Source organism: Schistocerca nitens, chromosome 3, assembly GCF_023898315.1.
Source record: "Schistocerca nitens isolate TAMUIC-IGC-003100 chromosome 3, iqSchNite1.1, whole genome shotgun sequence".
Lineage (NCBI taxonomy): Eukaryota > Metazoa > Arthropoda > Insecta > Orthoptera > Acrididae > Schistocerca > Schistocerca nitens.
In genome coordinates, this window is record NC_064616.1 from 271,704,817 (window position 1) to 271,730,355 (window position 25,539).

Below are 25,539 nucleotides of genomic sequence, written 5' to 3' on the forward strand. Positions count from 1 at the left end.
GTAGGAAAAACTCTAGGCCAATCTTGTTAAAAATCGAGTGTACTTTGCTATAGTACTGTAATAGGTGAAGTACACTCCTGGAAATGGAAAAAAGAACACATTGACACCGGTGTGTCAGACCCACCATACTTGCTCCGGACACTGCGAGAGGGCTGTACAAGCAATGATCACACGCACGGCACAGCGGACACACCAGGAACCGCGGTGTTGGCCGTCGAATGGCGCTAGCTGCGCAGCATTTGTGCACCGCCGCCGTCAGTGTCAGCCAGTTTGCCGTGGCATACGGAGCTCCATCGCAGTTTTTAACACTGGTAGCATGCCGCGACAGCGTGGACGTGAACCGTATGTGCAGTTGACGGACTTTGAGCGAGGGCGTATAGTGGGCATGCGGGAGGCCGGGTGGACGTACCGCCGAATTGCTCAACACGTGGGGCGTGAGGTCTCCACAGTACATCGATGTCGCCAGTGGTCGGCGGAAGGTGCACGTGCCCGTCGACCTGGGACCGGACCGCAGCGACGCGCGGATGCACGCCAAGACCGTAGGATCCTACGCAGTGCCGTAGAGGACCGCACCGCCACTTCCCAGCAAATTAGGGACACTGTTGCTCCTGGGGTATCGGCGAGGACCATTCGCAACCGTCTCCATGAAGCTGGGCTACGGTCCCGCACACCGTTAGGCCGTCTTCCGCTCACGCCCCAACATCGTGCAGCCCGCCTCCAGTGGTGTCGCGACAGGCGTGAATGGAGGGACGAATGGAGACGTGTCGTCTTCAGCGATGAGAGTCGCTTCTGCCTTGGTGCCAATGATGGTCATATGCGTGTTTGGCGCCGTGCAGGTGAGCGCCACAATCAGGACTGCATACGACCGAGGCACACAGGGCCAACACCCGGCATCATGGTGTGGGGAGCGATCTCCTACACTGGCCGTACACCACTGGTGATCGTCGAGGGGACACTGAATAGTGCACGGTACATCCAAACCGTCATCGAACCCATCGTTCTACCATTCCTAGACCGGCAAGGGAACTTGCTGTTCCAACAGGACAATGCACGTCCGCATGTATCTCGTGCCACCCAACGTGCTCTAGAAGGTGTAAGTCAATTACCCTGGCCAGCAAGATCTCCGGATCTGTCCCCCATTGAGCATGTTTGGGACTGGATGAAGCGTCGTCTCACGCGGTCTGCACGTCCAGCACGAACGCTGGTCCAACTGAGGCGCCAGGTGGAAATGGCATGGCAAGCCGTTCCACAGGACTACATCCAGCATCTCTACGATCGTCTCCATGGGAGAATAGCAGCCTGCATTGCTGCGAAAGGTGGATATACACTGTACTAGTGCCGACATTGTGCATGCTCTGTTGCCTGTGTCTGTGTGTCTATGTGCCTGTGGTTGTCAGTGTGATCATGTGATGTATCTGACCCCAGGAATGTGTCAATAAAGTTTCCCCTTCCTGGGACAATGAATGCACGGTGTTCTTATTTCAATTTCCAGGAGTGTATATGGTTTTGTGTGGTACCTGAGCCTAAGGAGGTATCTATATATTGCTAGTGCACTGTAAGATCCAGTCTGTAAGCAGGGCGTCATAGGTATATCTGTCGAGTGTTAAACGATAAAGTGTCATTTTTCTTAAAAATTATGTCGAGTAAAAACGGGATGAAAATTGTTTGACGCCGATAGTTCCGTGTAGTACATCAATAATTCAGCGATGTCGAAAATACTGTTATGAAGTACTTACTCCTCGATCTAAAACTAAGGACTTCCGTTTAAAAAATATGTCTCAGTTTTTTCCACACTTTCGCATCTGATCAGCCAGAACATTATGATCAGTGACCTATCGATATAAACCCGTCCGGGCGATAGCAGTGTCACTTGGCGAGAAATGACTGCTAGTCAGACACGCGCACGGTGCATGCAGTATCAGCGAGCGTGCTGTTCGTGTGTAGATAGGGAAGGCACACAATCTGAATTTGACCGAGAGCAGATTGTGACGGTCTGGAGGGTCGGCACGAGGAGTGCTGTGGTGTCTTCAACACGTGGCGAGACCAAGGTGAAACTATGTCCTTACGTCGTGGTGCTGGGCGGCCTCCCTTATTACAGATGTCAAACGTCGTAGGCTGGGCGTACTGGTAATACAGGACTGGGGACCGAGCGAGGTGGCGCAGTGGTTAGCACACTGGACTCTCATTCGGGAGGACGAAGGTTCAGTCTCGCGTCCGGCTATCGTGATTTAGGTTTTCCGTGATTTCCCTAAATCGCTCCAAGCAAATGCCGGATGGTTCCTATGAAAGGGCACGGCCGACTTCCTTCCCCGTCCTTCCCTAATCCGATAACCTCGCTGTCTGGTCTCCTCCCCCAAAACAACCCAACCCCAGGACAGAGGGGCGAACTGCGGCAAACTAACATTAGACTTCAATGCTGGGCAAAGTACAAGTGGGTGTGAACACACAGTGCACCGAACACTTCTAACGATGGACCTCCGCAGTCAACAACCCATATATGTGCTAATGTTAACACGACGACATCGGGCACTACGACTGAAATGGGCACGAGCCCATCGGCACTGGGCGTTGGCGCGGTGGCAGAGCATTGCATGGTCTGATGAACCCCTACACCATCATGTCGATGAGAGGGCGTGAACCTGTTGTCTTCCACGGGAACAGCTCCTCGACACACATACTGCAGGACGGAGACAAGCTGGTGCCGGCTCCATTATGCCCTGGAGAACATTCATGTGGACATCCATGGGCCCAGGGCACCGTGAAGGTCCAGGGAGTATTGTACTTTGGTTGCTGTCCACGTACAGCCCTTTATGACTATAATGTTTCCCGACGTCAGTAGCTTTCATAACAAGATAATGCGCCACGTCACAAGACCAGAAGTGTAACGAGAGGAACATAGTGGCGAGTTCCTGTTGATACGCTGACCCTACAACTCGCCAGATCTGAACCCAAATCAGACATATCTTGGATGTGGCTGAACGTGGCGTCAGGGCTCTGCACTCCCCTTCCCTAGATTTACGGAAATTGGGTGACGTGTGTGCAGATGTGGTACCGCCACAATGTGTCGCCGCTGTTCTCCATGCCGAATATGGACATACCGCTATTAGGTATGTGGTCATAATGTTTTGGCTGATCAGTGTATGTGTAGTCATTGAAGCAATGCACTATTTCCAACTGCGTTTCCATTGTTTGATTAAATAACGTGCGTGAGCTCCAAGATTTTCAGAAAATTAAATTATTAGCTCAGGGACGTCATCGTCATTGTTGAATGCTCTGTTTCTGATGGTCTCCGCTCTTCCTTGACATCACCACAATACAGACTTGGGCCGAGAGGGTCTGAAACTACAGCATATCGCATTATGTGCTGTATGGTCAATCACACTCTGTTTCTTGCATTATATTGTCAACATCCTTTACTTTATAAAGCATGACTAAAGCTTTGGTAGAGTAAGCGTACCAATTGGATTTTCATAGGGATCAACTAGGTAAAACATCTGTGGGCCTCGAATAGAGTAATCAATAAAATGATTGGGTAATGGTCACTGTAGCACAAATCGTGTGGACATGCCATAGCAGCAGAGATGTGAGACTAGGACTTCAAAGCGTTCACTGTCTGCAAAAATGGGACAACTATGATGGTTGGTAGATTTGAAAGGGGGGGGGGGGGGCGGCGGCAGTAGTCAGGGACACCACAACAACATCAATCCCTCTGTCCGGAAGTGGTTCATCCAGACATCCAGAAGTAAAGACATCCACAGACATCGTTTTCTGATCTAGTGGGGGTTCATAACAGTAAAAGTGAGCATGCTAAAAATGTAATGACATCTTTTGTACCATCAATAATAAGCGCAATATGAAGGAGATAAGGAAGTCAGCAGCTTTGTGGCACCAGGGCTCTGCATGTGATAGGCAATGTCACACCCACAGCAGCCCCATTCCTGATCCAGTACAGTCAAGATAATACATTATTCAACAAAGTGAGACACCCAGAATAGAAAACTGGGTGGGGCAGAAAGGAGACAAACCAAATCTCAAAGCGATTAAAACATAGTAAACGCGGGATTAAAGAGTACCCTGGTCGAGGTGGTAAGGTCTGGGCTCTCCAGACCTAGCACATAGCAGGTGACACCCCATCACCGACCACCCTGCCCCTGCTTTGTAGGTAGATTAAAACCTTACAACAGAGAATAAAAACCACTTGCAGAGAAAAAACTGATAACCAGTTCAACTACTCATGAACTGTCCACTAATATTAGAGGCAAAGAGTCCGCAAGTCCATACTTAGCATGGAGGGGCAAAAGGAGGGAGTCTTTCCACCAACATATGAGCTATTATCTGTAAGGCTCTACAACCACAGTGTGGTGGTGGCTGCTCTTAACACAAAAGAAAACTATGGGTTAATCTAGTATCACTGTGTGTACTTGACATAGGACTGCATATTCCTTCCAGGAGAAGCGGAACAAAGGGCGCCATGCTGCATTAGTTTGCTTGATTACTCCTAGTGTATTAGGTGGGGGAATAGCCCATCAGAAGTCGTTCCATTTCTGAGCAAGCAGGGATTCCATATTTGGGATCAGTACCATGAACACAGGGTAACAGCTCCTCTGATCAAATAGTCAGCCAGTTCATTCCCTGATACCCACATGAATTGGCACCCAGAGGAAGACAATTAAGCAGGAAGTACGAATAAGGTCAGCGAGAAGGTCATGAATAGTAGAGACCAAAGGGTTGCAAGAATAACACTGGTCAACATGTTGGAGACTGATCACTGACTCGGAACACATAAAACAGAGTCAAGGGAGATACGTTTAATGAAATGGAGGGTTCTGCTAACAGCTGTCAGCTCTGCCATAAAACCAATACATTTTCCTGCCAGCGAATGGCGTTTCATACTGGCAGTATGTATAACAACATAGCCCACCGGATGAATAGTTGAGCTATTTGTAGAAAGATTGTGGCACCCTGGGACTCCTGAAGAACTGGACATAACAGACGCTGAAAGGTCATAGGGTGACCCTTCAGGACCGTGGAAGAGATCGTCTAATCCATGCCCTAGGCACGATCTAAGGGGGAGTATGTTAGAAAACATAGGGAAGCATAGTCCTGGGAGGGGAGATGGAGATCTTGGCCAAAGAAAGCAAGTTACACTTCTACACGTAATCCCACCTAAAGCTGGAAATCAGGAGGACAACACTGCCTATATGCAAAGACAATAAGTGGAACGATCTGGAAATTGTTGAATGGCTGCTGCTCAGAAGCCCAGTACTGGTACCATCGAGCCTGAAGAGGGAAGCTCCTTGCTTCACCAAGGAGACTTCCTACAGGATTAGTCAAAGGCACCAGTGGCCAGAAACATGGCACGATAGTGGAGAGGGCCTAACAGTTTCAAAGCTGAAGGAACCGCAAAGCCAAAACTCTAGCAACAATAGTCAATTCAGGATGAAACCAGGGCCCAGTAAATACGGATCAGAGCAGCATGATCCACACTGCAAAAGGACAAGGAAGCAGAGAGCGTTAAGCTCTTGCATGCAGCAAGTCTTCAGGTGATAAATGTGGGGCAGCCTAGACAGCTTTTTATCAAAAAAGACGCCCAAGAAACGGGACTGAGCTACCACATCCAGGTGCTGTGTACTTAAGTACAGTTCTGGGTCAGGATGGACTGCGGTACGATGGCAGAAATGCATGTCCTGCGTTTTTGTAAGAGAGAATTGGAAACCATGAGAAAGAGCCCATGCAAAATCCTGTCAAATTGCACCTTTGAGCTGGCGTTCAGCTGAGGCTACAAACAGAGCTGTACCAAAAGCAAAAATTGCTGACAATGCAGGTGCCCAGTGCGCCAAGAGAGGTCACTAGCCTGTTGATGGCAATGAGGGAAGGAGTGACGCTCCATGCAGAGCCCAGTGGGTCCCCGTTCTCTTGGATCCTTGGTGAGCTGAATGAAGTGCTGACTAACCTGGAACAGTCAGTAGGGCAGAAACTGACGAATAAAAATCTGTAGGGAAGGTCCTCGGATGCTACAGTCATGGAGGGTAAGTAAAATGAGATGACGCCAAGTGGTGTCATACACCTTATGCTGGTAAAAGACTGCAACAAGGTGTTCACATTTAGGAAAAGCCTGTCGGGCTGCTGTTTCCAACCTGAGGAGATGGATGGTTGTGGATCGTCCCTCCCTGGAACCACAATGATAGGACACAAAGCCCCGAGATTCGAGAATCCAGCATAATCTGTGGTCAATCATCCACTCAAGTAGCTTACAGATCAAATCGTTGGTCAGGGTAATTGGTCAGTAACTGTTTTGAGATATTTAAGAATAACTAAACTATGGTATCTGTCTCAGATTGGTAGGGAGTGAAATATAAGGGGACATCTTCAACTTGTCATTCTGCAGTAGAACAGTAGCCAGATGGGAAGAGAATGAAATGGTATCGCGAAGTGGGTCGAAAAATGTCCTGCAAGAACCAAAACAGTACAAAGACTACCCTGTAGGACAAGGCCCAGAACAGCCGTATATCGCTGGTAGCCTCTAAGATCACGGAGCTTGGCCCATGCCCGAGATGATGAGGCACACGTCCCCAAGGAGGAGACATAGCTCTCCCAAGTATTCCTTCTTACTATATTTGGTTGGATAGTGAGCCTTAGCACAAAGTCGCTTAAAAGTGATAAGCTTGAGCTTGGATGTCATTTCAATAAATGCAGGGATTGTCAGCGCTCCTGAATAGCTATTGCAATGTCTTTGGTACACCACATCACAGGCTGACGATGGGGGAGGGGGGGGGGGACGCACCTGTAGAAAAGGTAATAGGTGTTCTGGCTGTGCAGATGATCCATGTGAGACGCCTTGCACAACCCCATCTCTGAAATCCAACAGATAGGTAGGCAGCGAATGTAACAGCAGAGGCATACAATGGCCAACTAGCTCCGTTAAATGTCTAATGTGGTAGTCAGTCTAGCACCAGGAAGGAAACAATAGGATCACCAGAAAGTGGTCGTCATGCAGTGACCAATATACTGAAGCCACAAAATTAGGGGAAGAGACCGTAAGATCAACAGCTGATAAGGTGCCATGGGCAGCACTGAAGTGTGTACGGAAACCATCCCTGAGAAAGCACAGATCATGGTTGGTGAGATGCTGGTCAATTAGAACGCCCCTACCAGATGAAGTGGCACTCCCTCCTCCTCCTCCTCCTCCTCCTCCTCCTCCTCCTCCTCCTCCTCCCCCCCCACCCCATAGGGGGTGGTGTGCGTTGAAGTCCCTAAGTAGGAGAAAAGAGGATTAATGCAGTCAATTCAACATTAGTATGTGGCTGGCCTGGAAGTAAGTAAACGTTACAAACGGCTGTTGCCCCCAACGAAGTACGAAGGGGAATCCATTTACTGACGAAATCTGTACGAATCAAAGTACAGATCCCTACAGATGCCCTCTTGCAACCAGCACAGTTCCAACAAAACGACCGATAACCACACAACACTGGAGAATTGTTATCAGGGAAGTGCGTTTCTTAGAGGGCAATGCAAACTCCAGAAGAAGAAATAAAGTGGTGGTGTTCTGGATGGTGACAAGATAATAGTACCATCACAGTTGTACTGAAGGATCACGTGACTGGTTGCCAAGAGGACTGGTCACTACTACTTCATAGCCATTGGTGGTCAATAGCCCTATATCCCCCAACTAAACTCCGTCCGAACAGGCCTTGGAATGCCCAACTGTACTGAACGGCCGCCGTGTCATCCTCAACGCAAAGGCGTCACTGGACACGGATATGGAGGGGCATGTGGTCAGCACACTGCTTTCCCAGTCGTATATCAGTTTACGAGACCGGAGCCACTACTTCTCAATCACATAGCTCCTCAGTTTACCTCACAAGGCACTCCACTTGCCAACAGCACTTGGCAGACCGGATGGTCACCCATCCAAGTGCCGACAGCACTTCGGTGATCTGCCACGAACCGGCATTACCACAGTGGCAAGGCCCTTGGCTCTATCCACTAAACTTCATTTTTATCTCTCTACCAGTGAGACTGCCTCGACCTTTGTCTTCATAGCGTGCCCCCTTCCGTGGCACATTTCTAGACTTTTCTCCTGAGACTTGTTGAAATTTTTTCAGCACCTGAGTCATTTCCAGTTCGTTAAAGGTTGTATTTCTCCGACAAACGAGTGGGCATAATACAAACATTTGTTGTGACACTTGCTAGGAAATTTCTTTTTCTGATGAGCCTTTAAGTTTGGACAATGTTTAATGACAGTAGCAAGGATATGTGTGGAACGTCACATGTTTATGTATCCCAGAGCACATCCAAGCAAATTAAGAGGAATACACAATCTATCGGCATGCAAGTACTTGTCCTGTGATACCAAGCTACATCAAACTGCTGTGGTCGGTGCTGATTTTGTTTGCCCTAGAGAAAAAAAGTTTCTCTAACACACTCATGGAAGAGTTTCTGTTTAAATGTAGTTCGGTTTACAAAGATTTATTAAGTTATTTCTTCTCTACAGATACAGCTTACGTTGCCTACATTTCCATCCAAAACCAACAGAGCCGGTGCCTCATTATACCCGCCCTGCAGTCAATGTGGTTGAACGATCGACTCACGGAGCTACATGAAATGCTCTATATCTGACACATTCGAAGCCAGTCATAGTTTAAGTTGATCCGCGCGGATACTCTTATCCGCAAAAGTGGGACTTTCGCCGAACAATTCTATCGGGAATAGACTACTGTTTACACTACTGGCCATTAAAATTACTACACCACGAAGATGACGTGCTACAGACGCGAAATATAACCGACAGGAAGAAGATGCTGTGATATGCAAATGATTAGCTTTTCAGGTCATTCACATAAGGTTGGCGCCGGTGGCGACACCTACAACGTGTCGACATAAGGAAAGTTTCCAAGCGATTTCTCATACACAAACAGCAGTTGACCGGCGTTGCCTGGTGAAACGTTGTTGTGATGCCTCGAGTAAGGAGGAGAAATGCGTACCATCACGTTTCCGACTTCGATAAAGGTCAGATCGCCTATCGCGATTGCGGTTTATCGTATCGCGACACTGCTGCTCGCGTTGGTCGAGATCCAATTACTGTTAGCAGAATATAGAATCTACGGGTTCAGGAGGGTAATACGGAACGCCGTGCTGGATCCCAACGGCCTCGTATCATTAGCAGTCGAAATGACAGGCATCTTATCCACATGGCTGTAACGGATCGTGCAGCCACATCTTGATCCCTGAGTCAGTAGATGGGGACGTCTGCAAGACAACCATCTGCACGAACAGTTCGACGACGTTTGCAGCAGCATGGACTATCAGCTCGGAGACCAAGGGGCGGTTACCCTTGACACTGCATCACAGACAGGAGCGCCTGCGATGGTGCACTCAACGACGAACCTGGGTGCACGAATGGCAAAACGTCATTTTTTCGGATGAATCCAGGTTCTGTTTTCAGCAGTATGATGGTCGCATCCGTGTTTGGCGACATCGCGGTGAACGCACATTGGAAGCGTGTATTTGTCAACGCCATGCTGGCGTATCACCCGGCGTGATGGTATGGGGTGCCATTGGTTACACGTCTCGGTCACCTCTTGTTCGTGTTGACGGCACTTTGAACAGTGGACGTTACATTTCTGATGTGTTACGACCCGTGGCTCTACCCATCATTCGATCTCTGCGAAACCCTACATTCCAGCTGGATAATGCACGACCGCATGTTGCAGGTCCTTTACGGGCCTTTCTGGATACAGAAAATGTTCGACTGCTGCCCTGGCCAGCACATTCTCCAATCTCTCACCAATTGAAAACGTCTGGTGAATGGTGGCCGAGCAACTGGCTCGTCACAATACGCGTCACTACTCTTGATGAACTGTGGTATCGTGTTGAAGCTGCATGGCCAGCTATACCTGTACACGCCATCCAAGCTGTGTTTGATTCAATGCCCAGGCGTATCAATGCCGTTATTTCGGCCACAGGTGGTTGTTTTGGATACTGATTTATCAGGATCTATGAACCCAAATTGCGTGAAAATGTGATCACACGTCAGTTGTAGTATAATATATTTGTCCAATGAACACCCGTTTATCATCTGCATTTCTTCTTGGTGTAGCAATTTTAAATGGCCAGTAGTGTAGTTTATCTATCTACCTTGATCTCAACGTCATGTACTGTGTAAATTTTATCCAGTAATGATCACCTCGTGGTGACGCAGTTGCCACCAACTCCCGCCTAAAAACTTAATCAGAAAGTTGTCCTCGACCTGAAGGCTGTTTTGAACACCGCAATGATTTACTAGATATGGCACTTGCCTTCCTGCAATCTTTGAACTGACAGCCACTTTTTGAGCGGCCTACTATTGAATGCAGCCTCCGAATCACAGTGTACGAAGAGCAACACTTAGGGACGTGCAGATCTTTCACCTATTTTCAAGGAATAGCTTGGGCCTTCTCAACCATCAAATGGAAAATTTAAGAATACGGGACTATTTGTGTTTCAAGACATTTTACTGTGGCATATGGTAAAAAAAGAATTTTCTGGTGAACTGCAGCCACATTTTCTAGCGTGCGGCCACGTTTACTAATATCTTTTGACCCACTGACCACAGATTCTGTCTGACGCTATTTTCGAAGTAAGCGTTGCATGGCACTCTCTGATACCAGTAAACTTCTCAGAAAACAAGTGAGCATACTGTTTCCACGACTTTGCTGTCGCGTAATTTTCCACAACGTACATCCGTTGCTCCATTGAGAGTACCATCGCCCCTTTGCACTGCTCCACTCACGCTGACAGCCGGCACGATGCTCTGGATCACGTGGCGGGCGTACACGTGGTGTGCACGTCAGAGGGTATGGTTATCTGCATGCATTCCCGTCCAATCTCATCCACTCGTCCGTGCCGCTTTTATTTTCCCCACCCTGTACTGCCAGGTTCTCTCTTTGTTATGGTCGTTGTCTCATTTATCGTCATTTACTTCGTAGAAATTTTGTCCATGTCTTTCTACATAACTATCCCTACGTTCGTCAAACGATGATTCTTTCCCATGGGTAACAGCATCATAAGCAAACTCATAGCCCTGCTGACTATCTGTTTATTTCCAGAACTTTAGGTATATTATTATTCTTCCCTGGAGCACGGCCGACGTAACTTTCGTTTCCGTTTAAAATTTTATCTCCAGCATAATGTACTGGGTCCTATTATTCGAAACTTTAACGACTCGATGATACACCATTAACTGCAGTTGTTAACAGAATGCAAAAATTTCCGAGATTAGCACAGCTGATACACTCAAATTTTCCGAACTCGCACGCCTTTATTGGTGGAATTATCAAAAGGAATTAACAGAGCCTGTGGGAATTCAATTTGCTATCAGCAGACGCGGCTGAGTGGAATATATAATACGGCTGTTCAAATGCGGAAAATGTGCGCTGTGTGCGTGGATACAGATTCACAATCTTACAAGGACACCACACGGGAGTCGGAATTTTGAAATTTTTTAGTATTTGTGATACGTGACGTTCAGAATTCTAATATTAATTTCCCAAAGCAGTTCGATGCTACTCGCAAAAATTCTCGAGAAAATCGACCTCGAAGTTTGTCGAGCGTCTTGACTGTCCTATGGTAAGGTCGATTTTTCGAGATGCAGTGTGGCTCTGTGGCAGAATCCTCGCCTGCCGCCTCGGGGACCTGGGTCCGATTCCTGATCAGTCGAAATTATTAAACAAGGGTACATCTAGGAGCGTTTCTGCGAAGTGTAAAATCGACAAAGATGAACAAAAAAAATCCAATAGCACTAGAGGACGGTAATCGCTGGTTACTTTCATTTATCCGCATTCTGGCAGCTACCAAGTAGAAATTTTGTCCAAGCCTTTCTGCATAATTATCCTTACGCTCGTCAAACTTTTTTCACGTTCATTTCGAATACGTACATCATTTAAATATTAAATTCATAAAAATACATGCCAATAAGCACACACCTAATTTTCATTTCTATGAAATACGTTTTTTTATTTCTAATTATCTATCAAGCACAAAAATCCAGTTATCATTGGAAACTGATTCTTAATTAAGTCTTAGACAAGATCGTTTACAATAAAAACTATTACAAATAATTTTCCCTTCTTCGTGTAATTCACGCTTCACGGGAATGCTTGTGGATCACGTACTTTTGTTTAACAACTTTATCACTGCCAGAAGTCGAACCTGAGACACACGTTGCAAGTGTGAATTGGTTGGTTTAAAAGAGGGGGGAAGGGACCAAACTACGAGGTCATCGGTCCCTTGTTCCAAAGTAAACAATGCCACAAGGGTGAGGAGAAGACAATGAGACAACACAAAACAGAATGAAAGGAAAAACCACAACAATGACTGAAGGGCAACACACACTTAAATGGACAAAAGGGGACAAGAAAGCCACAAAGACGCAATAAACAGGTAGAAGAGGTTAAAACAAGAATGCAGGTTACCATGGCTGGTTGCTCACGAGTCTAAAAAGGAACAGCCAGCCACTCTGCAATACATTAAAACCTCCACCCTGAAAGCACTAGGGTGGAGGACACACAGGGTCAAAGGACATGTGCTAAAATTTGGAGCAAATGATAAAACTCACCTTCACGAATAAAACTTAAAACTAAAGATACTGTTGAGGCATTGTCGCTCAACACTGGGAAAGTTAAAAGTCCGCCGCAGAGCGGCTTAAAAGTCGGCAGTCCAGCAAGATATGGGCGACTGTCATTCGTGAGCCACAGCAACACCGGGGTGGGTCCTCGCGACGGAGGAGGTAAACCATGCGTCAGCCACGTATGGCCAATGCGGAGCCGACAGAGAACCACAGAGTCCCTGCGAGAGGCGCGCACGGAGGTCTTCCACACATTCCTAGTTTCCTTAATGGCACACAGCTCGTTGTGCGTACTGAGGTTATGCCATTCTGTCCCCCAAATGCGCAAAACCTCGCGGCATAGTACTGAACGCAAGCCAGTTGCAGAGAAGCTGATCTCCATAAGCGGTTTCCGTGTAGCCTGTTGGCAAGTTCGTTGCCTGGGATTCCGAAGTGAACACTGAACGACTGGACCGTTCCAGGGTTATAGATGGACTCCTGGATGGTCGCTACCAACGGATGACGAGGGTAGCACTGGTCGATAGCTTGCAAGCTGCTCAAGGAGTCGGCACAGAACAAAAACGACTCGCATGGGCATGCGTGGATGTGCTCAAGAGCACAAGACATGGCCGGCAGCTCTGCACTGAAAACACTGCAGCCGTCTGGTAAGGAGTGCTGTTCTTATGTCCTGCATGGACATGGGCAAAGCCAACGTGACCATCAGCAATCGAGCCATCGGTGTAAACCACTTCATAGCCCCAGTAAATGTCGATAATCGAGAGGAAGTGACAGCAGAGAGTCACAGGGTTAACCGAGTCCTTACGGCCATGTAAAATGTCCAGGCGAAGCCGCAGCCTACGTGTACACCATGGGAGTGTTCGTGAATGAACCTGAAGTATAGGTGGTAAATAAATGTCGAGTGACTAGGGCATCCTGTGAGGTAGACCGTTCGCTGGGTTCAAGTCTTTCGATTTGACGCCACTTCGGCGACTTGCGTGTCGATGCGGATGAAATGATGATGATTAGGGCAACAACACCCAGTCCATGAGCGGAGCAAATCTCCGACGCAGCCGGGAATCGAACCTGGGCCCTGAGGATTGACATTCTGTAGTTCTGACCACGCAGCTACCGCGAGCTGACAGTATAGGTGGTAAAGCCAAGGACTCCAGTTCGAAGAGAAGGGATCGCACATGAACTGGAATTTTAATCCCTGACCTGGACCACTGATGAGGGAGATGAATCGCCGTGGGCGGGAAAAGGAGACGGTAATTCTGATACGCAGGAGAACTACGAACGTATGCAACATAACAGGAGAGCAACTGTGCACGCCTAACCCGCAATGGAGGGACTCCAGCCTCCAGCAGGACGCTGGTCACTGGACTCGTCCTAAAAGCTCCTGTCGCTAGGCTAACGCCACAGTGGTGCACTGGGTCGAGTGAACGCAACACTGAGGGTGCCGTCGAACCATAAACCACACTCCCATAGTCAAGGCTGGACTGAACAAGAGCTCTGTAGTGCTGCAGCAGTGTAGAGCTATCTGCACCCCAGTTGGTGTTGCTCAGGCAGCGGAGGGCATTGAGGTGCTGCCAGCACTTCTGCTTAAGCTGGCGAAGGTGAGGTAGCCAAGTCAATCGAAAACGAGTCCTAAGAATCGATATGTCTCCACTACAGTTAGTGGATCGTCATGAAGGTAAAGTTCTGGATGAACGGTACGACGCCGACAGAAGTGCATGAAACGACTTAGCGGTCGAAAACGGGAAGCCGTGGGCGAGAGCCCATGACCGCCTTGTTGATGGCTCCCTGTAGGCGCCGCTCAGTAACACCAGTACTGGTGGAGCAGTACAAAATGCGTAAGTCATCTGCATACAGAGAAGGTGAGACCGACGGCTCTACAGCTGCTGCTAGACCATTAATGGCCACTAAAAATATAATACACTCAATACAGAGCCGTGCAGGACCCCATTCCCCTGGATATGGGGCGAACTATGGGAGGCACCAACTTGGACACGGAAATTACGAAGCGAGAGGAAATTTTTATTCAAAATCTCGAGCGGGCCTCGGAGACCCCACTCGTATAATGTGGCAAGGATATAGTGTCGCAAGTCGTGTCATACGTTTTTCGTAAATAAAGACAGCAACCAGGTGTTGGCGTCTGGAAACGGCTCTTTAGATGGCAGACTCGAGGGACACAAGATTATCAGTGGTAGAGCGATCCTAGCAGAAGCTGCCCTGCCATGGAGCCAGTAGGCCACGAACTCCAGGACCAAACCCAACCACCGACACACCATACATCCAGCAGCTTACAAAGAACGTTGGTGAGGCTGATGGGCCGATAGCTATCCAAATCAAGCGGGTTTTTACCGGGTTTAAGCACCGGAATGATGGTGCACTCCCGCCATTATGATGGAAAGACACCATCGCAAGATATTCTGTTGAAGATGATGAGATGTCGCTTGTAGTCAGATAAGAGATGTTTAATCATTTGACTGTTGATCCGATCTGGCCCAGGAGCTGTGTTGGGTTAATGCGCAAGGGCACTGAGGAGCTCCCACTCTGTAAATGGGGCGTTATACGGTTCACTGTTGCGTATAGCGAACGAGAGGACATTCCTTTCCATCCGCCGTCTGAGGGTGCGAAAGGCTGGAGGTAGTTCTCTGACGCACAAAATGGCTCTGAGCACTATGGGACTCAACATCTTAGGTCACAAGTCCCCTAGAACTCAGAACTAGTTAAACCTAACTAACCTAAGGACATCACACACACCCATGCCCGAGGCAGGATTCGAACCTGCGACCGTAGCAGTCCCGCCGTTTCTGACGCACAGGCTCAAGCATAGTGCTCAGCAATCGCGTTTGCTTAGGTAGATAACACGCCATTGATGTTAATGCCAGGGACACCTGTTGAGGTCTGGTACCCAAAAAGACGTCTGATCTTCGTCCAGACTTGGGAAGGCGACGTATAGCACCCAATGGTCGAGACGTATCTCTCCCAACACTCCTGCATCCGTCTTTTGATAAGCTGGCGTACACGGGCACGGAGCCGCTTAAAGGCTCTCAGATGCTCTAGGGAACGGTACCTCTTATGTTACCGTAGAGCTCACCGATGCTCTGTAATTGCCTCAGCGCCTTCTGGCGACCACCAAGGGACTGTCTTTCGCCGGGGGCACCCTAAAGAACTAGGGATCGCGTTTTCTGCTGCAGAAACGATTGTGGTAGTCACCTGCTCAACCATCACATCGATGTTACCAAGTGGGGAAGATTCAACGGTGACATTAGAGGTGAAAGTTTCCCAGTATGCCTTGTTTAAAGCCCATTTGGGCAGGCGTCCATGGGCCCGACGCCAGGGCAGTGGCAGGAAGATGGGGAAGTGGTCACTACCACACAGGTCGTCATGTTCTCTCCAATGGATAGATGGGAGAAGTCCTGGACTGCAAATGGATAGGTCAATGTCCGAGTAACTACCACGAGCCACAGTGAAATGTGTGGCAGCCCCAGTATTTAAGAGGCAGAGTTCGAACTGAGACAGTAAAGTTTTGGCATCTCTAACTTGGCCAGTAAGCACAGTGCCACCCCACAAGGCGTTATGAATGTTAAAATCTCCCAAACTTAGGAAAGGTTTAGAGAGTTGATGAATCAGTGCAGCTAATACATTCATGGGTACTGCCCCATCTGGAGGAAGATATACATTATAGTAGCTACAGTTCCTGTAATATCCCTTATAGCCGCGGAGGGCAGGGGTCCCCACTGCCGAGAACCAGGCTTCCTGGAAGGCAATGTAGAAAGCAGGTGTAAAGCTTAACAGTTGCCATAGTTCAGACAGGCGGTGGAAAAAACCGCCGTAATTCCACTGGAGGATGACATCGTGAGACTGAGAAGGCATGGAACATTCAATGAGGCAGAATGAGATTTTCACTCTGCAGCGGAGTGTGCGATGATATGAAACTTCCTGGCAGATTAAAACTGTGTGCCCGACCGAGACTAACTCGGGACCTTTTGCCTTTCGCGGGCAAGTGCTCTACCATCTGAGCTACCGAAGCACGACTCACGCCCGGTCTCACAGCTTTACTTCTGCCAGTATCTCGTCTCCTACCTTCCAAACTTTACAGAAGCTCACCGAGTTCGAGTCTCGGTCGGGCACACAGTTTTAATCTGCCAGGAATTTTCATTCAATGAGGCAGTTTACACCTCAGTCACCTGCTGCCACAGACATATTGCATGAGCAGTCTGTACCCATTGCGTCTGAGGGGCCAGCGAGATCTAGGCCCTCAGCGGAGGCCACGATCTCCACCAGAGCTTGTAGGTAGCGGTGGTGTGGGTGCCACCGCAATTTCCTTGGTGTTAGGGTGTCTTCTTTTTGGACTTTTCTCGCTGCTCCTTGGGTTTCTCTGGCTGGGAGGGTTTCACTGATTCAGTCTCCAGGACTGAGGATGATCATGAAGTCTTATGACCAGCTGCTTCTGAGCACATCACCCACTGGCGGGAGTTATCTTTCCCATTAACAGAAACCTGGGAAGGGAGTGACTCAAGGGACCCCTTTCTGGCGAGACGAGTCGAGAAAGACTTAAGCTTCTCCAGCTGAGAATTACGGACTAGTGTCCCAAATGGTGGGGGGGGGGGGGGGGGGCATAACTCCTGACGTAGGTGATGCAGGAGCAATGGGTGGGGGGGGGGGAGTGCTCCCCTCCATCAAGGGGGCAGGTGTAGCCTTGTGGCTCAGAGCTGACTGGAATTCACGGAACCGATGGGGCTACAGCTCTTCTCGTAGCAGCAGCAGCAGCAGTAGCATATGAGGAAGTCATAGCCACAGGATGTAGGCAATCATATTTTCCCTTGGCCTCAGTGCAGGTCAGTCGGTCCAGGGTCTTTTATTCCATGATATTCCTATCTTTCTGTGAAGTCCTGCAGTCTGGCAGTCAAGGTGAATGATGCTCTCCACAGCTGATACAGATGGGAGGCGGGCCACATGGATTTTTGGGATGTGATGGACGTCCACAATCTCAACATGTGATGCTGAAGTACAGCAGGGAGACATATGACTGAACTTCCAGTACTTAAAAGCATCGCATCGGGGGAGGGATATATGGCTTTACATCACAGCAGTAGACCATCACCTTGAACTTCTCGGGTAAGGTATCACCCTCGAAGGTCAAGATGAAGACACCGGTGGCAACCTAATTATCCCTTGGACCCCGATGGACGCACCACACAAAATAAACACCTCGCCACTCTAAATTGGCGTGCAGCTCGTCGCCAGTCTGCAAAAACAAAATCTCAGTGGACTACACTATTCAAAAGAATTAGAGGAACATGTGCATCAACATCCGGTATGAAAGATATTTTGATACAAGCGGACCTGTAGTCTTACTGCATGGCTTGAGATATTCGCTTTCAGTGTAGGCAACATTTAAAATCTTTCCTAATCTGTTGGATGTGTTTTGTTTTAGTGTCAGATGACCCTCACATGGAACTGAGTACCAGTGTCCCTGTGTTTTCTAGTAAGTACAAAGACAGCAGTTGTCTTTTTTTTTATCTCGAGATAGCATTCAGGTTTGAGTGTTTCATATAACTCTGTGCACAGAACAACACAGCGCGTTTTACAGTAGGACCTCCACTATAGTGTTCTGTCAAAGCAGCTGAAGGGCCATATTGTCGAGTAACTTGCGCAGGTTACTTCGGTACGTTTATAAATGTGATATGCGACGAGCTACGAGTACCATTCAGCAATCGTCACAGGAGAGAGCTCCAAAATACACAGTATACCGTACTTTGTATCGATTGAGGGTTCTACTCTGGGTGAGTTCAGGCTTAACTTTCGGAATAACAGTAAAAAAGTATCTGACGAGAAGCTTCCTCGGAAGTGGTGTGTATAGGTATGAAGATGGTAACCTACGTGTATGGATCGACGATTTGCTTCGGCGTCCATCTGTGATTGTGCACGCCTGTGGAGGAGTCATCCTTACACTTACGTTTGCTCCTCGCCCTACAGGTTCAAGTGGTTGTTGATTTTGTAGAACGACAATGCTTAAACACAGAGCTCGTCTCCTGGAATAGTATTGTCAACAGAAAGCCATTCATCCCACGAAGCGACAAGTAAGTTTCCATGCCAAAATGTCATTAGTACAGATTTTGCAGTCGTCGTAGTCTTTTTACTCTGATACCTTGGGTGCTGCAAACAGCTTTACAACACAATGATATCCATTCTTACAGAGTTCAGGCATAATCAACAGTACTGTTTCATAGCTGCTTGGGATAATTACACCGTAGTAATTATACTATGTCCACGCCGAACTGACATACCCATTTTACAAATTTAAGAAGTATTGTAATATCGAATTCTTCGCTTTTAACTGTGTCCTAAAAGTTGTCAGTTTCGTCGCAATTTTTCGCTGTAATGTTTTAGTTTTCGCGATTTTTTCCTCAACTCGTGAATATTTAACATTATTTCGATATTAAGCGATGAACATAAAATAACAGGTTAGATCGATTAAACATGTACTACATGTTAAGTGTGACGAAAATATAGTAGCAGGTCCAAATTTCTAGTAAGCACAACCCGCAAGTCAATCCTAAGTTCCCACCTCCCCCTCGATCACAAAATCTGATTGTCTTTCACATTCATACGGCTTCATACTGTTGGCAATGTGGTCTGTGGCAATCTGTACTGAACATTTCTCAATGGCCTGCACTATAAGGCGCCTACTTTGCAGAGTTTAAAAAAAGTCCGTGTCATTTCTATGGTGACGCGCCAGCATAAACGCGCTTGATTTAATGCTGCGCGATCGCATCGCTAAGAAACATGTAAGGTGGTAGAAACACTTAACGTGTCTCGTAAAACCAATAATGCCATGTGGAGCTATTTAGAGGTATATATCTTACCGAATTAATGTTATCCACGTCGTGTACTGTGCGATTATGCGCGTAGGTACTAAGCGCTGAAAACGAATCCTGATGCAATATGAAACAATAAGACATACTGAACATATGCCGAGAATTGTATGGATTCTATTGAGCAGGACTAGAGTGAATGGCAGAGTATAGTTGTTATCTGCCATTTGTGTGTCAGTGAAACTGCCACCCAGAAAGAACCGGTACAGACTGTTTTTAATGTGTGTGAAATCTTATGGGACTTAACTGCTAAGGTCATCAGTCCCTAAGCTTACACACTACTTAACCTAAATTATCCTAAGGACACACACACACACACACACACACACACACACACACACACACACACACACACACACACACACACACACACACACACACACTAACCACTGCATCTCACATGGCACCTCTACATCTATAAACATACTCCACAAGGCACCATACAGTGCTCTGTGAAGGTTATCTTGTACTATTTCTGCTGCTAGCCATTTCAGTCTGACTAACATTAACCAGGAAGTTCTCTCTGTGCCAGTCCTTGTACAATGAGCAAAATTGCACATGCTCTTCTCTACATAAATAAGACACAGCAAACCTATTTTTTCCCAAAGCATTACTCAGCAGGTCAGAGTATGTTTAACATTTATCCTCAACTTAAGGTACAGGTATACTGAAATTTTACTGATAATCAGTGTTTAACAAATTTATTCATGCTGGACCATGAGACTACTACCCCAACATTTATGAATGTTATTTATTGAGGTTTCTGTCACCAGCAAATGTTGGATTTACATTTATGAATGTGTCAAGCACTTTTGAGATGGTATTTCGAATTGGAAGTTGCACTTAAAAATTTACTATCATTGAAGCGCGGCACACACTTTTTATTGTAGATTTCCTATTTATCTCTTTCCCTTGGAATTTACTTCCATGTTAACAGGACACTTCATCTGAATTCTATTAAATCTGAAAGGAGTTGTGTAAGTAATTCACATTCTACTTTCTTGTTAATTTGAATAGTTCAAGATAATACAGCATTTGTGTAATTTTGAGGGAAAACAACACACCTGGACACATATGGGCTATATTTCCATTTTGTGGTCCTCAGATAGGAGAGGGAGGGGGGAGTATCTTTTATAAAACAAAAACCTTGCAGACAGATGATAAACACCCTATCACTACCCAGACAATTCTGTTTATAATAAAACAATAGTTCTACACACAATATCTTTGGAAAAACACTTGCCATGTGTGTCTATTGTGATAAGTTTGACTGCATCACACCATGGCACTGTTTACAGTTACAGGCACAAACAAACAACTATTCTTGAAAATTTAACTACCGAGTTTATTCTTCCACCTTACAGTAATACTATACAGTCATGACTTGACATACTGGAGAAGACTGGATTAGCTGGCCGCGGTGGTTTAGCGGTTCTAGGCGCTCAGTCCGGAACCGCGCAACTGCTACGGTCGCAGGTTCGAATCCTGCCTCGGGCATGGATGTGTGTGATGTCCTTAGGTTAGTTAGGTTTAAGTAGTTCTAAGTTCTAGGGGACTGATGACCATAGATGTTAAGTCCCATAGTGCTCAGAGCCATTTGAACCATTTTTTGAAGACTGGATTATGGTTGAATGTTATGCTTACCTACAATGTAAGGAATCCATAGCCTGAAAATATTGTTATAGTCTGTCACACTAAGAAATTACTTTGCTCTAGAACTAACCATACCTCTAGGACGCATGTAGTTTACTGTTAATCTCACTAGCAACTATTTTAACTATAATTTATGCAAAGGCAATATTTTGTTATCTCTGTTTTTGAACAGCTTTACTCCAGTCAGATATCTTAGTGTTACCAGTCTGTCAACAGTTATGTGCAAAGCTCATAACTGTGTCTTCATATGAAGCTTACCGTATCATAATCTGATCATGCTGAAATCATACCAACATGACCACAAAAAGAAAACATTGACATTCAGCTTCAAAATCTAACTTTACCATAACCAAACATCCAGTACATCTGGATGACAGGGAGACAAACTATTTTAGAAACATACATTACACACTCCACCACAATTCAAGTTCAGCCACTCAGTATGATAGACAGCAAAGAAAGTGAAATTTATGGTACACAGGCATTAAAATAACATACTACAAAGCCCATAAACAAAAATCTCCCTCGTATGTAAATCTTTATGACACAACTCTTACTTTTGGAAGACAGAAATACCATCATTGTTACAAGTCTTTCCTCCTGAAGTACTTAAACAATATACCTAGTTCTTGCAGTAAGGAACACCCTTTCCCAGTCTTTGTCTGTATACAATGTCTTACTAACTAGAACCTCATATTTGTGTGTTACTGAGTAATGATTTTTTGCCAAACTAGAATCACTGCGACTTACTGGGCATTTTGTAATTTTCTGCAGTGCCATGGGATTTGTTCACGTGTTTTCACGTTTTCAGCAGTGTTTTTGTTTTCAAATTTTTTTTTTCTTCATTTATTTCCCTACTGTGCATGTTGCACTTACAATATTGATTAAGTATTTTGGGAGTCGTACCGTATGAGGCGGCTATTCCGATGTTACGTACTCTCATTCAGCACTGGCGTTTATTAACTGTACCGCCACTCGGACTTGGGTTTTCCATGGTTTCCCCTTGTCGCCAAGGTGAATACTGGGATGGCTCCTTTGATTAGACCATAGTCTTATTTCCTGCCCTATCCTCATCTTGTCCTATTTCGTTAATGTTCTGTATGTATACACTATTTGTGTAGGATTCTGACATGCCCAAAACTATTTTACCAAACGGTCTACGGACGACATAATAAATAACGCAAATTACAGCCGAACCATTTCCATTGTGGTTTCTGTTGGTAAATAACCCAGTAGATAATAGAACAACAGAAAGAAGCAATTACAACTAACTAGACTCCATTACTGTCCCCCGCCCCCCTTCACACACACACACACACACACACACACACACACACACACACACACACACACACACAAGCAAGGAACCTGTCAATGACATTTCACATAGGTACAACTACAGTAACTGTGTTTTTGAAGAATATGATGCCTACATTCTGTACACGTTGAGTTTAGCAATTCAGATACGTCACAAAACCTCCCAACTTAATTATTTGTATCAAGCATAAATAAAAATTCACGTAATCACACTGTTATCGGACAAGAAACATTCACGTCCAGTATTCAGCACCCTGAAACGACGAATTACTTAGCACAATTTACCGGCTTTCTTTACCATAGTAACCCAAGTGACATTATCAACAACTCATCTTTCAATCATCTTAAAGTCGGTTTAGAGCAAATACACTTGTCACTGCGAAACTGTCAAAGACGCATTGACAATATACACATATACCTTAACAATGAAAAATAAGAAGGTGTCACTTACCTTGTCCAAGCATTTTAACTCTTCAATAGGATACACGGTCTTTTCACACCTGGCACACTTTTTGTTCATCTTTAGCTGATAGAAATAGTTGCTACACTGCTAAAATGTAAAGTTTTAGCACTTCAAATAATCATAAAACATTTACCATGCGATATCTAAATTATCGCTCACTACAGTCCGCAAATTACACGACGAGCAGGTTTTTTGGACCAAAAACATACAATTAACACAAATTATCTACTTGCAGCACGAAGCCTACTGACGTAAAAGGTGTGGATAAGAGTGTATATGAATGAATTCGAGAATAGAATCTCTGGTTTTCAGAGATTTTGTTTAGCGCCGCAGAAAAACTTTCAATGTATTTCACCGATGACAAACTGTTTCTGTTATTGTGATTTTAAAGGGCAACTGTAAGGGATGTCAGTTAAAACGTTCAAACGTACTGCAGCGTCAGTAATAAAATATTCTTATTTTTGATTGAAAGCAATGTAAAATAAGATACATCAAGCAAAACTGTGGATGTGTTTTTTTTTTTCTGGAGAGTTACTTGCTTGAACCGAAATCAAAAGTACTAATATTTTATTCCCTGCCTATTTCTTTCGGGGAAAGTTTATATTTTCTTTAACAAATTTCCAGTATCCTTCAAAACTGTAACAGAACTAATACTCCAGTGATACTAATCTACACACTTCCACCGAAAGTAATGAAAACACAAAACGATCAAACACATGCTTCATTAAGGAAAAAACATTATTCAAATTTCAGTAACGCAGCAGACAAGCGACGGTAATTTTGTTAGCTGTTATAATGTGTTACAACCTCGTCTGATTCACAATTATGGCTTGCGTGATTGCTCATCTGCATCTATTCAAGCTATTATTAGTCTAGCTCATGATTGACGGCAAAGGGGATATCGACGTTTCTTAATATCAGTAGATTCTTCTCTGAAAGTCAGGATGCCAATGTTTTCAAGTTGTTTTTCGCGACGTCTTAAGCGAATTCCTTTAAATTTCTACCGGTTCAGATTTGACAGTATGTTATTTCCGTTACTCCAATTTTCCAATCAAATGTGACTCTTCGCCTTTCGTTTATATACACTGATATACAAACTTTCGTTTATATATCTTTTTCGGCCTGAAAAGAATAACAAACACTTGGGCAGTGTAGGTGATACAAGCGCTTTGAAATTAAACGCATTGTACACAAACAGCAAATTTCTCAATATTTAAACAATGAACCTTGTTAATAATATTTATTAACGAAAAGGCAAATACAGTGTATATTACTCTTCATTCAGTGAACAAATCAGTGGTGCCAACTCTCAAAGGCAAAATAAGCTACATGTGTCTACAAAAAAAAAAAAAAAAAATAAATAAATAAAAAAAAATAAATCCATAAAAAAATTCGAAATTAAATAAGATGTATTATGTGCAGATTTATTTTTGCAATAATTATACTGTGTAACAGACTAGCATGAATTTATATCTATTTTCTTAATTTGAAATTTGCTGGAGATAACAATAGTACAAATAATTGACAGTGAATGTATAACATTGCTTGAATTACATACCACTGATAATGTGGAAACAACATACCAGCATTTTTATTAGTTCAAAGGATGATACGCATGACCATACATGTTAACGTAAAAACTAATTTGCATCAATGAAACCCATATTAGTATTGCTTCTTTCAAATCATATCTGCATTGTAGTGTGGTTGACACGTTAGCAAACTACTGCGCTGCATAGAAGTTAGGTGTTCCTCTCGTCATTTCAGTCGCGTGCGCAGTTTTTTTATTGCAGCATACGAATACTAATTAATCCTGCATAAACCAAAGACTGGTTTACTTAGAACAGCTTCCTTCATTATTGTGAAGTTGTGACGCCTTGTTGCTGTCAGTTATGCTGCAACATCGTTTTCAGTGAGGCACTCAAATGTTTATATTTCACAGCTATGTTTTTGGTCTTGTATATGTTTACGCTGCCGAGTCTTTAATACACACCAACATGGTTTAGTTTGCTTTACTGTGCTTTTTAATTCACACTAATAATTCATTTTCATGGGCTATTAAAGCTTGTTTTCAAAGCTTAGTTCAGTTGAAATAACATTCCTTTTATCAACTAGGATTTCAATGCTTTCCCATAATCAAGGAAAGGAAAGCAAAAAAAAGCCAAACGATTGTGAAACAAGTCATACTTCCAGACCCCAACTAAGTAAGTCGTTTTGCAACCAAATGCAACTAAAAAGAAAGCAGAGCTAGCTCTAAAAGAGCTGATTTGGCAACAATGGAACACACACACACACACACACACACACACACACACACAACCGCGCGCGCACAATGCAGGAGTGAGTAATAATTATACACTCATTGTTGACCGTCCCCTATTATACACCCAGGTACACCCATTGTTCATAGCCCTCTCAACAGCGTCGATCCTATCGATGTAAATGTACCATGTCCCAATACGCCTCGTTACGTTTATGTCGCAATCAATTTACATTCAGGATTTCTCGAAACTTTACAAATTAATTATTCCTCAAACGTTTGGTGAAAATGACTGCTGTATTGTTTTCTGAATCTAATTTTACAAATGCCCGTACCTTCATTCATATAACATTTATTCACAAAATGATATTGTACTTCA

At 45.2% G+C, this 25,539-nt stretch overlaps 1 protein-coding gene across 2 annotated transcripts in view; it reads right to left on the bottom strand.

Annotated features, from left to right (window-relative positions):
- LOC126248237 (LIM and SH3 domain protein Lasp) overlaps window positions 1-23,155 on the bottom strand; it is a 169,706-nt gene extending 146,551 nt beyond the window's left edge. For both annotated transcript variants that reach the window (XM_049949073.1, XM_049949072.1), the window contains exon 1: window positions 22,889-23,155. In XM_049949073.1, the coding sequence (XP_049805030.1) occupies window positions 22,889-22,957 (69 nt within the window). In that variant the 5' untranslated portion in view covers window positions 22,958-23,155. The remainder of the gene's footprint in view (window positions 1-22,888) is intronic.
- Window positions 23,156-25,539: the final 2,384 nt, after the last annotated feature.